Raw genomic sequence first — 16,074 nt, forward strand, 5'->3', positions numbered from 1 at the left:
ACATGCGCTCTGTGATGAGTGAATTAAAGGCCTATTGAAACCCACTACTACCGACCACGCAGTCTGATAGTTTATATATCAATGATGAAATATTAACATTGCAAAACATGCCAATACGGCCTTTTTAGTTTACTAAATTGCAATTTTAAATTTCCCGCGTGTTTCTTGTTGAAAATGTCCCGGAATGATGACGCGTACGCGTGACGTCACGGACTGTAAGGAAATATTAGCGCTGCACTACTAGCGGCTAAAAGTCGTCTGCTTTAATCGCATAATTACACAGTATTTTGGACATCTTTGTTGCTGAATCTTTTGCAATTTGTTCATTTAATGTACTATAATACACCGCATGGTGCAACCTGGACACATCATCAGTGATTCTCCCGGGGTCATAGGGTGTTTCGGGTCTTAATCAGACACCCTCACCCGGGCGACCCAGCCGAGGATGATCAGTCCCTCGACTTGTGTCCAGGTAGTGCACTACGCCACGCGTCCCCCCTCCTCAACGAGAGCCAACGTGAAGCCTTTTCAGACGTTTCCAAGATGTATTTTATGGCTCTTAGCCTGTGCAGTCCACAAATTCCAAGGAGCCCCAGGACACGGTGTAAGGACTTGCCTGCAAAACCCCTGCAGCCCACCTCAATAGGCTCACAGCGGGCCTTCCACCCGTTCCTCCGGCAGTCAGCCACAAGATCTGCATATTTCGCCCTCTTCCTTTCCTGAGCTTCCTCCATTCTGTCCTCCCAGGGGACAGTTAGCTCAAGGAACACCACCTGCTTGCTGGTTACAGACATCAATACCATGTCTGGCCGTAGTGTTGTGGTTGCAATGATGTCTGGGAATCGCAACTGCCTTCCTAGATCAACCAAGAGCTGCCAGTCCCTTGCTTTTGTTAGCAGGCCACCCTGGGTCTTCTTGGAGGGTTGAGGTTTCTCTCCTGCTCGGACAAAGGCAATTGTGCTCTTAGTTGGGTGTTGCCGCTTACTGGTGTTGATGCCAGTGCCGATAGTGTCTGCTATTGCCCGCAGGACCTGGTCGTGGCGCCACCGGTACCTGCCATCTCCCAATGCCTTTGAGCAACAGCTGAGGATGTGTTGTAATGATCCTCTTTTCTGACAGAGCTGGCACACAGGTGTGTCTATCAGGCCCCAGGTAAATAAGTTAGCAGGGCTTGGGAGGACATCATAAACTGACTGGACCAAGAACTTAAACTGGTGTGGCTCCGCTTTCCAGAGTTCGGTCCAGGTGATCTTGCGAACAGCTATGTGCTCCCACTTGGTCCAGGCCCCCTGCTTGCTCATTCCCACCACTCTGCTGAAGCGAGCCTCTTCCACCTCGGCGCGAACCTCCTCTTGGACCAACTTTCTCCTTTCCTTTCCTCTGGCTCTGCTGTAGCTTGGTTTGGTGTTACTACCCAGCCCAGCCCGACCAGTAGCTACGGTTCCCACCACGGTGCTGTGCCGCAACCTCGCCTCTGCCCGCTCCACTGCATCCTGGGCACGCCACTTCCTTCCTGTTCTGACCTCTACACCTGCTGACGATACTTTCCCATCAGCAGAATCTCTGTAGAGCAGGACTTCTCTGGCCCTGGAAACCTTGAACTCCTCTGCCAGACTACTGAAAGGAAGCTGCAGCCTGGTGTTGTGCCCAAACAAAGCAATGTTGCTTAGGCTCCGTGGCAGACCCAGCCACCTGCGCAGGGACGAGCTGATCTTCCTCTCGAATCCCTCCACGATGGTCATTGGGAATTCGTACATCAGCAGCGTCCAGAGGATACGAGGCAGGATGCCATGCTGATATATCCAGGCTTTGAACTTCCCTGGAAGTCCCGACTTGTCCACCGCTGAGAGCCACATGTTGAGGTTATCGCTGGTAGCTTGACGTGCAGCGGAATCCTTCAGATCACCAGTGAAGAGCTTGCCCAGGCTCTTCACTGGCTTTTCTGACACAGATGGAATTTGGATGTCTGTCAGACTGAAGCGAAAGTGTTCGGATACTTTACCCTTCCTCAAGACCAAGGACCTGGACTTAGAGGGCTTGAAACTCATTCTTGCCCAACTAATGAGTCGATCAAGGCCTTGAAGGAGCCATCTGCATCCAGACACTGATGTTGTGGTTACCGTGAGATCATCCATGAATGCTCTAATCGGAGGTTGCCGGGTGCCAGATTTGGACAAAGGACCTCTGCACTCTACTTCCGCAGACTTCACGAGCACATTCATGGCCAGTGCAAACAGGGACACAGAGATTGTACAGCCTGTGATGATGCCTTTCTCCAGACGATGCCAATCTGATGTTGAAGTGCCAGAGGATACCCTCAGACTAAAGTTGTTGTAATAGTCGAGAATGAGATTGTGAATCTTCTCTGGAACATGGTATCTGCTCAGAGACAATTCCACCAACTTGTGTGGAATTGACCCATAAGCATTGGCGAGGTCCAGCCACAGTACTGTCAAATCGCCTCTGTTCTCTCGCGCCTCACGGATCAGCTGTGTTACCACACCAGTGTGTTCGATGCACCCTGGAACTCCTGGGACTCCTCCCTTCTGCACCGAGGTGTCAATATAGGTGTTCTTCAGGAGAAATCTCATGAGGCGATTGGAAACGATCTTGAAGAAAGTCTTGCACTCAACACTGAGGAGGGAGATTGTCCTGAACTGCTCGATGTTCCTTGCGTTTTCCTCCTTGGGAATCCATACTCCCTCTGCGTACGTCCACTGCTGAGGTACTTTCCCTCTTTTCCAGATCACTCGGAAGATCTTCCAAAGACGCTCCAACAGGCGGGGGGACACTGTTTGAAGACCTTGTACGGAACTCCACTTGGGCCTGGTGCTGATGCTGTTCTGGCAGATTTGATTACCTCTTTAACTTCTTTCAGAGTTGGTTCACTGGTGTCAAACAGGGTGCAGGGTTCTGGTGGGCATATGAGGGCTGCACAGTGGCCGAGGTCTTGCTCTCTCATGCCGTCGCTGTAGGTGTTCTTGATGTGGAGGTTGATTTCCTCCTCGGGACATGAGAGTTGACCACTGCGTTTTTCTCCCAGCAGCTTCTTTGTGAATCCAAATGGATTTGCAATGAAGGCACTGCGCTTGCGGGCCCTTTCCTTGCCTCTCTTCCTGTGCCACTCGGCACGTCGTAGGGTGAGTAGTTTATCCCTTACCACACCCCTCAGTTCTGCCAAGGCTGCCTTCTCATTGTCGCTTGCCTTCCTGTACTGGCTCCTGAGTACTCTCAGTTCTTGTCTGAGTTGGGAAATCTTGGTTTCTCGCCGGTTTGGAATTGGTGCTGCAGTTGTAGTCTTGGTAGCGCGATGTTTCTTGATGCCAAACCTGTCTGATGCAATGCTAATTATGAACATGCTCATTGTCTTGAGCCTCTGGTCCACATTACCCTTGGCTGTTGCTTCCAGGGCTGTAGTAACATCTTCATCAAACTGTTTCCACTCTGACTCCTTGTTGGCAGCGGGCCACAATATCCGACGATGTTCTGACGGTCTGCTTTGGGGATGCGCCGGTGGTGCTTGGAGGTTCTGGGCACTGTGGGTAGTGTCCGGGCCTGGATCCTCCTCCGTCTCATCAGGTGCCGTACAGGGTACTGGCACTGTGCGTTGCACCACGGATTTCCTTAGGCAGCCCATCTTGGTCTGATGTATCTTTAGACCAGTCGGGTTTTTGCAGACCTTGCCACATTTGCAGACTGCACTCGTAGTCAATTTTTCATTCGCAGGGGTCGTTACCAGAAAATCTGTCCATTCGGGGCGCTCATTCTCCCCCCCTCTCGGGCGCCCCTGGGGGTATATCTCTTTAGGGTTTTTCGTAGCGTTGTATGGGTGCTCCCTTAAGAGAGCTGCAGCTTGGGATGCTACCCCTCCCTGCCCCGGTTGCCGTCTTTCCGGGCTGTCCACTGTCTCTCCAGTTGTCACCACACTTTCGGGGTTGTCATCCAGCCTCTTCTTGGAAGTCAATGGCGCTGCCATACTGGATTAGTACTATGATACACCGCATGGTGCAACCTGGACACATCATCAGTGATTCTCCCGGGGTCATAGGGTGTTTCGGGTCTTAATCAGACACCCTCACCCGGGCGACCCAGCCGAGGATGATCAGTCCCTCGACTTGTGTCCAGGTAGTGCACTACGCCACGCGTCCCCCCTCCTCAACCAGAGCCAACGTGAAGCCTTTTCAGACGCTTCCAAGATGTTTTTTATGGCTCTTCGCCTGTGCAGTCCACAAATTTCAAGGAGCCCCAGGACACGGTGTAAGGACTTGCCTGCAAAACCCCTGCAGCCCACCTCAATAGGCTCGCAGCGGGCCTTCCACCCGTTCCTCCGGCAGTCAGCCACAAGATCTGCATATTTCGCCCTCTTCCTTTCCTGAACTTCCTCCATTCTGTCCTCCCAGGGGACAGTTAGCTCAAGGAGCACCACCTGCTTGCTGGTTACATACGTCAATACCATGTCTGGCCGTAGTGTTGTGGTTGCAATGATGTCTGGGAATCGCAACTGCCTTCCTAGATCAACCAAGAGCTGCCAGTCCCTTGCTTTTGTTAGCAGGCCACCCTGGGTCTTCTTGGAGGGTTGAGGTTTCTCTCCTGCTCGGACAAAGGCAATTGTGCTCTTAGTTGGGTGTTGCCGCTTACTGGTGTTGATGCCAGTGCCGATAGTGTCTGCTATTGCCCGCAGGACCTGGTCGTGGCGCCACCGGTACCTGCCATATCCCAATGCCTTTGAGCAACAGCTGAGGATGTGTTGTAATGATCCTCTTTTCTGACAGAGCTGGCACACAGGTGTGTCTATCAGGCCCCAGGTAAATAAGTTAGCAGGGCTTGGGAGGACATCATAAACTGACTGGACCAAGAACTTAAACTGGTGTGGCTCCGCTTTCCAGAGTTCGGTCCAGGTGATCTTGCGACCAGCTATGTGCTCCCACTTGGTCCAGGCCCCCTGCTTGCTCATTCCCACCACTCTGCTGAAGCGAGCCTCTTCCACCTCGGCGCGAACCTCCTCTTGGACCAACTTTCTCCTTTCCTTTCCTCTGGCTCTGCTGTAGCTTGGTTTGGTGTTACTACCCAGCCCAGCCCGACCAGTAGCTACGGTTCCCACCACGGTGCTGTGCCGCAACCTCGCCTCTGACCGCTCCACTGCATCCTGGGCACGCCACTTCCTTCCTGTTCTGACCTCTACACCTGCTGACGATACTTTCCCATCAGCAGAATCTCTGTAGAGCAGGACTTCTCTGAGCCTGGAAACCTTGAACTCCTCTGCCAGACTACTGAAAGGAAGCTGCAGCTTGGTGTTGTGCCCAAACAAAGCAATGTTGCTTAGGCTCCGTGGCAGACCCAGCCACCTGCGCAGGGACGAACTGATCTTCCTCTCGAATCCCTCCACGATGGTCATTGGGAATTCATACATCAGCAGCGGCCAGAGGATACGAGGCAGGATGCCATGCTGATATATCCAGGCTTTGAACTTCCCTGGAAGTCCCAACTTGTCCACCGCTGAGAGCCACATGTTGAGGTTATCGCTGGTAGCTTGACGTGCAGCGGAATCCTTCAGATCACCAGTGAAGAGCTTGCCCAGGCTCTTCACTGGCTTTTCTGACACCGATGGAATTTGGATGTCTATCAGACTGAAGCGAAAGTGTTCGGATACTTTACCCTTCCTCAAGACCAAGGACCTGGACTTAGAGGGCTTGAAACTCATTCTTGCCCAACTAATGAGTCGATCAAGGCCTTGAAGGAGCCATCTGCATCCAGACACTGATGTTGTGGTTACCGTGAGATCATCCATAAATGCTCTAATCGGAGGTTGCCGGGTGCCGGATTTGGACAAAGGACCTCTGCACTCTACTTCCGCAGACTTCATGAGCATATTCATGGCCAGTGCAAACAGGGACACAGAGATTGTACAGCCTGTGATGATGCCTTTCTCCAGACGATGCCAATCTGATGTTGAACTGCCAGAGGATACCCTCAGACTAAAGTTGTTGTAATAGTCGAGAATGAGATTGCGAATCTTCTCTGGAACATGGTATCTGCTCAGAGACAATTCCACCAACTTGTGTGGAATTGACCCATAAGCATTGGCGAGGTCCAGCCACAGTACTGTCAAATCGCCTCTGTTCTCTCGCGCCTCACGGATCAGCTGTGTTACCACACCAGTGTGTTCGATGCACCCTGGAACTCCTGGGACTCCTCCCTTCTGCACCGAGGTGTCAATATAGGTGTTCTTCAGGAGAAATCTCATGAGGCGATTGGAAACGATCTTGAAGAAAGTCTTGCACTCAACACTGAGGAGGGAGATTGTCCTGAACTGCTCGATGTTCCTTGCGTTTTCCTCCTTGGGAATCCATACTCCCTCTGCGTACGTCCACTGCTGAGGTACTTTCCCTCTTTTCCAGATCACTCGGAAGATCTTCCAAAGACGCTCCAACAGGCGGGGACACTGTTTGAAGACCTTGTACGGAACTCCACTTGGGCCTGGTGCTGATGCTGTTCTGGCAGGTTTGATTACCTCTTTAACTTCTTTCAGAGTTGGTTCGCTGGTGTCAAACAGGGTGCAGGGTTCTGGTGGGCATATGAGGGCTGCACAGTGGCCGAGGTCTTGCTCTCTCATGCCGTCGCTGTAGGTGTTCTTGATGTGGAGGTTGATTTCCTCCTCGGGACATGAGAGTTGACCACTGCGTTTTTCTCCCAGCAGCTTCTTTGTGAATCCAAATGGATTTGCAATGAAGGCACTGCGCTTGCGGGCCCTTTCCTTGCCTCTCTTCCTGTGCCACTCGGCACGTCGCAGGGTGAGTAGTTTATCCCTTACCACACCCCTCAGTTCTGCCAAGGCTGCCATCTCATTGTCGCTTGCATTCCTGTACTGGCCCCTGAGTACTCTCAGTTCTTGTCTGAGTTGGGAAATCTTGGTTTCTCGCCGGTTTGGAATTGGTGCTGCAGTTGTAGTCTTGGTAGCGCGATGTTTCTTGATGCCAAACCTGTCTGATGCAATGCTAATTATGAACATGCTCATTGTCTTGAGCCTCTGGTCCACATTACCCTTGGCTGTTGCTTCCAGGGCTGTAGTAACATCTTCATCAAACTGTTTCCACTCTGACTCCTTGTTGGCAGCGGGCCACAATATCCGACGATGTTCTGACAGTCTGCTTTGGGGATGCGCCGGTGGTGCTTGGAGGTTCTGGGCACTGTGGGTAGTGTCCGGGCCTGGATCCCCCTCCGTCTCATCAGGTGCCGTACAGGGTACTGGCACTGTGCGTTGCACCACGGATTTCCTGAGGTAGTCCATCTTGGTCTGATGTATCTTTAGACCAGTCAGGTTTTTGCAGACCTTGCCACATTTGCAGACTGCACTCGTAGTCAATTTTTCATTCGCAGGGGTCGTTACCAGAAAATCTGTCCATTCGGGGCGCTCATTCTCCCCCCCTTTCGGGCGTCCCTGGGGTTATATCTCTTTAGGGTTTTTCGTAGCGTTGTATGGGTGCTCCCTTACGAGAGCTGCAGCTTGCTCAGGACACAACGGACGTGACGAGGTTTGTACTAGGTGAGGATTGAGATCAGCACCTGCAAGTCCGAGGCCATGGTTCTCGCCCGGAAAAGGGTGGAGTGCCATCTCCGGGTCGGGGAGGAGACTCTGCTCCATGTGGATGAGTTCAAGTACCTAGGAGTCTTGTTCAGGAGTGGGGGAAGAGTTGATCGGGGGATCGACAGACGGATTGGTGCGGCGTCTCCAGTAATGCGGACGTTGTACCGATCCGTTGTGGTGAAGAAGGAGCTGAGCCGGAAGGCAAAGCTCTCAATTTACCGGTTGATCTACGTTCCCATCCTCACCTATGGTTATGAGCTTTGGGTCATGAGCAAAATGATAAGATCACGGGTACAAGCGGCCGAAATGAGTTTCCTCCACCGGGTGGTGGGGCTCTCCCTTAGAGATAGGGTGAGAAGCTCAATGTAAAGCCACTGCTCCTCCACATCAAGAGGAGCCAGATGAGGTGGCTCGGGCATCTGGTCAGGATGCCACCCGAACGCCTCCCTAGGGAGGTGTTTAGGGCACGTCCAACCGGTAGGAGGCCACAGGGAAGACCCAGGACCCGTTGAGAAGACTATGTCTCCCGGCTGGCCTGGGAACGCCTCGGGATCTCCCTGGGAAGAGCTAGACAAAGTGGCTGGGGAGAGGGAAGTCTGGGCTTTCCTGCTTAGGCTGCTGCCCCCGCGACCCTACCTCGGATAAGCGGAAGAAGATGGATGGATGGATTGAACCAGGGACCCTCGGGTTGCGCACAGCCACTCTCCCAACTGTGCCACGCCATCTATGTCAAGGTTAAAAAAACATCCTTGAACAGAGGAGCTGGTCTGCGACACTACCTGTCTCCCACATACAACACTGTCCTTTCAACCATTCCTAAAAGACACTGCAGTTTGGCTTTCAACAAATAACAGGAGTTAGAAATGGCATTCTAGTCACATTACAGAATGTGTGCCATTGTGTATACAACTGAATGGAATTCTTACATGGGGGATTCCGACTATTTTGGACTAGCATTTGTCAATCCACAATGATCGTTGTATTTCAATGCTAACGAGTGGAAATTACACTTCAACGACTGTTGTTGGCGTTGACAGTAAGATTGCTTGTTTGCATTAAAACAGTCGTTTTTCTCACTATAATAAGCCTTGCCCAGGCACACCCTCCTGGTTTTGGAGTATATATATATTTGGGGTTTTGACACCAGTCGCTAGGCTGGATCTGACCAATCTTAGTCTATGAGCACGAACTGATGAAGCCTACTTGGATGAGAGGCAAAACATCTTCCAAGACAAACCAAACAGTCCAGTTGCGACCGATTGAATGCCCTGAGAGGACAATGACCTGGATGAATAAGAACATTTAAAGACACAATGGCTATATAGCGAGCTCATTAAATTTGTATTAATATTTTTAGTAGTTGACGAATGGCTGTGAAACTTGTGCTGTTGCCAATCATGTGCGTTCTGTACACATGCGCTCTGTGATGAGTGAATTAAAGGCCTACTGAAACCCACTACTACCGACCACGCAGTCTGATAGTTTATACATCAATGATGAAATATTAACATTGCAACACATGCCAATACGGCCTTTTTAGTTTACTAAATTGCAATTTTAAATTTCCCGCGAGTTTCTTGTTGAAAATGTCCCGGAATGATGACGCGTACGCGTGACGTCACAGACTGTAAGGAAATATTAGCGCTGCACTACTAGCGGCTAAAAGTCGTCTGCTTTAATCGCATAATTACACAGTATTTTGGACATCTTTGTTGCTGAATCTTTTGCAATTTGCTCATTTAATAATGGAGACTATAAAGAACAATGCTGTTGGTGGAAAGCGGTGAATTGCAGCTGTCTTTAGCAAACAAAACACAGCCGGTGTTTCTTTGTTTGTTGTGAAGCAGAGCGGTCAAGCGAAGATGTTTTTTCTCCGTCAACCAGCATGTTTTTAGATGGGGAAATTGTGATATATATCTTACCGGAGACATCAGTGGATTATTCGTCGTCCTGCAGCTGTCAAAAAAGGCAGCTGTGAGCTTGGCTCCTCGGCTTCTCTCTGAGACACTGCGTGTTCACCGCAGCCATCCGACCTCAAAATATATCTTTACAATATTTAAAATCTCACTAAAACACTATTAAAACAATAAGCAGATAAGGGATTTTCTAGAATTATCCTAGTAAATGTGTCTAATTACATCTGAAACATTCACACTGCCGCCGCCCGGAGCCATTATAAACAATGTGAATATGTGTGGAGCCCTGCAACTCGTGACGTCACGCGCACATACTTCCGGTAAAGGCAGGGCTTTTCTATTAGCGACCAAAAGTTGCAAACTTTATCGTGGATGTTTTCTACTAAATCCTTTCAGCAAAAATATGGCAATATCAAGAAATGATCAAGTATGACACATAGAATGGACCTCCTTTTCCCGTTTGAATAAGAAAATCTCATTTCAGTAGGCCTTTAGTGAACCTTGAGGTTCTCCACATGCGCGCTGCGATAAGTGAATTATTTGAATCGAGTGGGGGCGATTCTAAACGTTCAGGAACCATGTGAATAGCTTTTGCACCTGTGTTTTGTGATGAGTGAATCGAGTGAAATGATTCACTTTGGTGAGTGACTCAGTCACTACGTTTCTATGCACTAAATTAGTCTGATTTCTTGAATAGTTTATTTTTGTATTTTGTATGACTTGCTCCTTTATCTGTCTGATCTGCTACACAGTTTCCTTCAGGATTGCACATTTGTCGGGCTTGACGTTGAAGTTGTCGATTTCATTGAAGTGAGCGAAAATCAGCTCGTCGAGCTCTTCTATGTATTTGCACACATGCTTGCGGTTGTGGTTCTCGTTACTCGCTTGGGGTTTTCATAAGTTTGTTTGTTTTTGTATTTTCACAGCTAGGTGTGAAGCCCAACTGTCCATGCAGACTCTCTAAAGCAGGGGTCACCAACCTTTTTGAAACCAAGAGCTACTTCTTGGGTACTGATTAATGCGAAGGGCTACCAGTTTGATACACACTTAAATAAATTGCCAGAAATAGCCAATTTGCTCAATTTACCTTTAATCAATAAATTCATATATATTAAAAAAATGGGTATTTCTGTCTGTCATTCCGTCATACATTTTTTTTTCTTTTACGGAAGGTTTTTTGTAGAGAATAAATGACGAAAAAAACACTTAATTGAACGGTTTAAAAGAGGAAAAAACACGAAAAAAATGAAAATTACATTTTGAAATATAGTTTATCTTCAATTTTGACTCTTTAAAATTCAAAATTCAACAGAAAAAAAATTAAGAAAAAATTCAAAAAAGAATTTATGGAACATCATCAGTAATTTTTCCTGATTAAGATCAATTTTAGAATTTTGATGACATAGGTTAAAAAATCTAATCCGTATAATATGTGACAAATTGGACCAAGCTATATTTCTAACAAAGACAAATCATTATTTCTTCTAGATTTTCCAGAATTGTTTTTTAAAGAAATTCAAGACTTTGAAATAAGATTCAAATTTGTTTCTACAGATTTTCTAGATTTGCCAAAAGATTTTTTTTTAATTTCTTCATCGAAAAAACAGAAGCTAAAATGAAGAATTAAATTAAAATGTATTTATTATTCTTTACAGTAAAAAAATAAATACATACTTGAACATTGATCTAAATTGTCAGGAAAAAAAGAGGAAGGCATTTAAAAGGTAAAAAGGTACATGTGTTTAAAAATCCTAAAACCATTTTTAAGGTATTTTTTCTCTAAAATTGTCTTTCTGAAAGTTATAAGAAGCAAAGTAAAACAAAATAATTTATTTAAACAAGTGAAGACCAAGTCTTTAAAATATTTTTGTGGATTTTTAAATTCTATTTGAGTTGTGGCTGACTTAGAAATACAAATGTTGGTGACCCCTGCTCTAAAGTAACTAACTATTGGTCATACACTGCGTGCTTCCCCTAAACTGGGGGGGAGCGCTTATTTCCTAATAGTGCTGATTAATGTTTTGCTTATCCGGTGGACTATGACGTCATACCAAAACCAGAGTCGTGTAAAGAGAGAGTATGGTCAACTAAACAACAGGCGCCATGAATGCTACCAAGGAAGTGTGCGGCGGTGCCTGGATGCATGCAATTGCTGTTGCATTGACGTATGCGGCCATATTTGGTGCACTCTGCTGCTACATTCCCGCAGTGTTTTGTGACCAGCAGACTCTCTAACACGCACTCAACATCAGAATAAACGTAAAGAAAATACACAGAACGACCAAATTATTACTCTCATTTAGGCAAAATCTTCATTGGCTTTGGACTAACAACCAAATTGTGACTTTTTTGAGAAGTACCATATTTTTCGGACTATATGGTGCACTTAAAATCCTTTAATTTTTCTCCAAAATTGACAGTACGCCCTATAAACTGGTGCGCCTAATATACAGAATACTTCTGGTTGTGCTTACTGACCTCGGAGCAATTTAATTTAGTATATAGAGTAATGATAAGTGTGACCAGTAGATGGTAGTCACTCATTAGAGCAGGGGTAACCAACCTTTTTGAAACCAAGAGCTACTTCTTGGGTACTGATTAATGCGAAGGGCTACCAGTTTGATACACACTTAAATAAATTGCCATAAATAGTCAATTTGCTAAATTTACCTTATATATATATATATATATATATATATATATATATATATATATATATATATATACATATATATATATGTATATATATATATATGTATATATATATATATATATATATATATATATATATATATATATATATATATATATATACATATATATATATACATATATATATATGTATATATATATATATATATATATATATATATATATATATATATATATATATATATATATATATATATATATATACATATATATATATATATATATATATATATGTATACATAAATGGGTATTTCTGTCCGTCATTCCAACATTTTTTTTCCCTTTATGGAATGTTTTTTGTAGAGAATAAATGATGAAATAAACTCTTAATTGAACGGTTTAAAAGAAGAGAAAACACGAAAAAAATTTAAATTAAATTTTGAAACATAGATTATCTTCAATTTCAACTCTTTAAAATTCAACCCGAAAAAAGAAGAGAAAAACTAGCTAATTCGAATCTTTTTGAATAAATATATATTTTTTTCCTGTTTTAGATTAATTTTAGAATTTTGATGACATGTTTCAAATAAGTTAAAATCCAATCTGAATTTTGTTAGAATATACAACTAATTGGACAAAGCTATATTTCGAACAAAGACAAATCATTATTTGTTCTAGATTTTCCTATACAATTTATTTTTTAAAGAAATTCAAAAGACTTTGAAATAAGATTTACATATGATTCTAAAGATTTTCTAGATTTGCCAGAATATTTTTTTTTAATATTAATCATAATAAGTTGGAAGAAAATTTTCAAAAATATTCTTCTCTGAAAAAAAACAACAAAAGCTAAAATGAAGAATTAACTTAAAATGTATTTATTTTTCTTTACAATAAAAAAATAGATTTACTTGAACATTGATTTAAATTGTCAGGAAAGAAGAGGAAGGAAGCTAAAAAGTGTTTAAAAATCCTCAAATCATTTTTAAGGTTGTATTTTTTTCTCTAAAATTGTCTTTCTGAAAGTTATAAGAAGCAAAGTAAAAAAATAAATGAATTTATTTAAACAAGTGAAGACCAAGTCTTTAAAATATTTTCTTGGATTTTCAAATTCTATTTGAGTTTTGTCTCTCTTAGAATTGCTGGTAAATAAATACAATTTAAAAAATAGAGGCAGCTCACTGGTAAGTGCTGCTATTTGAGCTATTTTTAGAACAGGCCAGCGGGCGAATCAGCTGGTCCTTACGGGCTACCTGGTGCCTGCGTGCACCGCGTAGAGATACATGTAGACTGCAATATGACGCCAGTAAACAACACCAAAACTTTAAATGTTCCATTGAAAATAAAGAACATTACACACGGCACTCAAAAATCTGTCAAAAATGTTTTAGTATGACTTTGAAGCCACACCACTTGATGGATTGCCAGCCCATTACAGCTACCGTAGTCAGAGATACAAGTAATACGATGGTGTGTGTATAAGAGAGATGCCAAACAATAACAGTGCAATACTTTTTCATATAATGGTCACTACTGCCTAGTTTCTCTTGTTATATTCTTATTTTACTGTTATATTTTATTCCCATTGTTGCGTTTTATTTTGATTCTTATTGTGATGTTTTTCTATTTTGTTTCCATTTATACCCCCATTATTTACTTTTTACTTTTTAAATTGATCTCAACTCTGTTGGGGCGGCATAGCTCGGTTGGTAGAGTGGCTGTGCCAGCAACTTGAGGGTTGCAGGTTCGATTCCCGCTTGTGCCATCCTAGTTACTGCAGTTGTGTCCTTGGGCAAGACACTTTACCCACCTGCTCCCAGTGCCACCCACACTGGTTTAAATGTAACTTAGATATTGGGTGTCACTATGTAAAGCGCTTTGAGTCACTTGAGAAAAAGCGCTATATAAATATAATTCACTTCACTTCACTACACTGCTGCTGGAATTTTAATTTTCCTGAAGGAACTCTCCTGAAGGAATCAATAAAGTAATATCTATCTATCTATCTATCTACCTATCTATCTATCTATCTATCTATCTATCTAAGGACTGCAAAATTGCACCCATTAGTAGACACATTATCTGGCATTTTGTTCCACAAAATTATGCAAAAAACAACTCTTCTTACCTTCTGGTACCTGCTGATGTGTATTTGAGATCTGCTTAAGTCCAGACAATTTTCGCAAGTCTGCCACTGTAGTCCGTGGCAAAGCCGTAGTCATAAGCTTCTTCTTTTTCACTGTCTTCTTGTTATGGGGCAGTCACCCTCCACTGTTGCCATTTCTAATATAAAGTAGCGTAAAGTTCTAACTTATATCTCGCTGAGGAAGCGCTAAAAACTACCAATGTAGTGGGTTTACATAATTCACCCACGGAACTTCAGTTAGAGAGTTCGGAGGGACGGTTTTTCACGGGACACATTATTATTATTTATTATATAGCCACGATTTGGTTTCTTTTATTCTTTGTGTTTGACTTTCTCTTCTACTGTTAACGACTTGCATTATTTTAGTTTTACTGAGATTCGTCAAACCATCTCTTAAATGTGTTCATTATGATTTACATTAACATCTGTGTGTTCTTTCCTGACCAAAAGGCAGACGTTGTGTCTTGTGTGTACCTGGCACAAGACGCCGTAGTTGGTGGCTTTCCAGTGTTGATGGCGAACATTCACCTCCCACACTTGTCTTCTTTCCGGGTTGTTGGAAAAGCGATGTAAAAGCGTTCCACAATTCTTGCAGGTGGAGCAGCTCGTTGCTCAGCAATGGGACGTGGAGGCGCCGCAAACACAGCATTAGCTCAAGGTTAGTAGCAATCATGGCGCTCTGTGGTCACGTGGGTTCCTTTTGACCAATCATTGAGGAGATTGCATGAAACCGAGTTGGCCATACTCTCTTTATACAAAACCCAAAACCAGCGAAATTGGCACGTTGTGTAATTTGTAAATAAAAACAGAATACAATAATTTGTAAACCCTTTTCAATTTTTTGGGCAAAAAATCATTAACTTAGAAGTTAATGCCAGTAACACATTGCAAAAAAGTTGACACAGGTGCATTTTTACCACTGTGTTACATGGCCTTTCCTTTTAACAACACTCAGTTTGGGAACTGAGGAAACCAATTTTTTTAAGCTCTTCCGGTGGAATTGTTTCCAAATTCTTGCTTGATGTACAGCTTAAGTTGTTCAACAGTCCGGGGTCTCCATTGTGGAATTTTAGGCTTCATATTACGCCACACATTTTCAATGAGAGACAGGTCTGGACTACAGGCAGGCCAGTCTAGTACCCGCACTTTTTTACAATGAAGCCACGCTGTTGTCTTGCTGAAAAAAGCAATGGAAACGTTGCTTGGTTGGCAACCTATGACCAAAACAAAACATATTTTTTGCGACTCCTCACAAGTCAACAGCTGAGCCTTGTTGTACCTGATATCCGCTGTATTATTTGCATAGATTACAAATATTGCGTCCCTAATGGCTGTGGTAATTTAAAATACCAAGAATCAATAAAGAAATGATCATAGATTGCACCAGGAACATGACGTTACTACCAAGAAGGGCTTGGCGACTATGCAGGTCCAAAGCAAAAAAAGACTGGCGGGAGAGAATGGTTTTAAAATGAATTTTCGGACACATAATCTTGTCAACAAAACTTTCGAATGTCTCGGATTTCATTCAAAAGGCTCTGTGGATTGATGAAAGGAGTTTTAAAGCAGAAAAAAAAAATACTTTGTATCCCGATCCCTCTCCAAAATTGCTGTTCTTGACAAACTCTAAAGTCTTGTGGAATACAGACTTGTTGCTAATCATTTTGGCGCGCACAAAGGCAGTTTGAAGAAGTTAGTGTACGCTTTCCTTTTTGCCTTTAATATACCTGCTTATATTCCATCTCCTGCGATGAGGTGGCGACTTGTCCAGGGTG

General features: G+C 44.2%; 1 protein-coding gene and 1 pseudogene across 1 annotated transcript; both read right to left on the reverse strand.

Moving 5' to 3' along the window:
* Positions 1-349: 349 nt before the first annotated feature.
* Positions 350-3,652, reverse strand: LOC133543963 (uncharacterized; annotated as a pseudogene).
* Positions 3,653-4,102: 450 nt separating this feature from the next.
* LOC133543825 (uncharacterized) lies at positions 4,103-7,015 on the reverse strand. Its single transcript, XM_061888652.1, has one exon. It carries the CDS (start codon positions 7,013-7,015, stop codon positions 4,103-4,105), a length of 2,913 nt encoding a protein of 970 aa, XP_061744636.1.
* Between the last annotated feature and the right edge of the window lie 9,059 nt (positions 7,016-16,074).

Source organism: Nerophis ophidion, linkage group LG26 (assembly GCF_033978795.1).
Source record: "Nerophis ophidion isolate RoL-2023_Sa linkage group LG26, RoL_Noph_v1.0, whole genome shotgun sequence".
Lineage (NCBI taxonomy): Eukaryota > Metazoa > Chordata > Actinopteri > Syngnathiformes > Syngnathidae > Nerophis > Nerophis ophidion.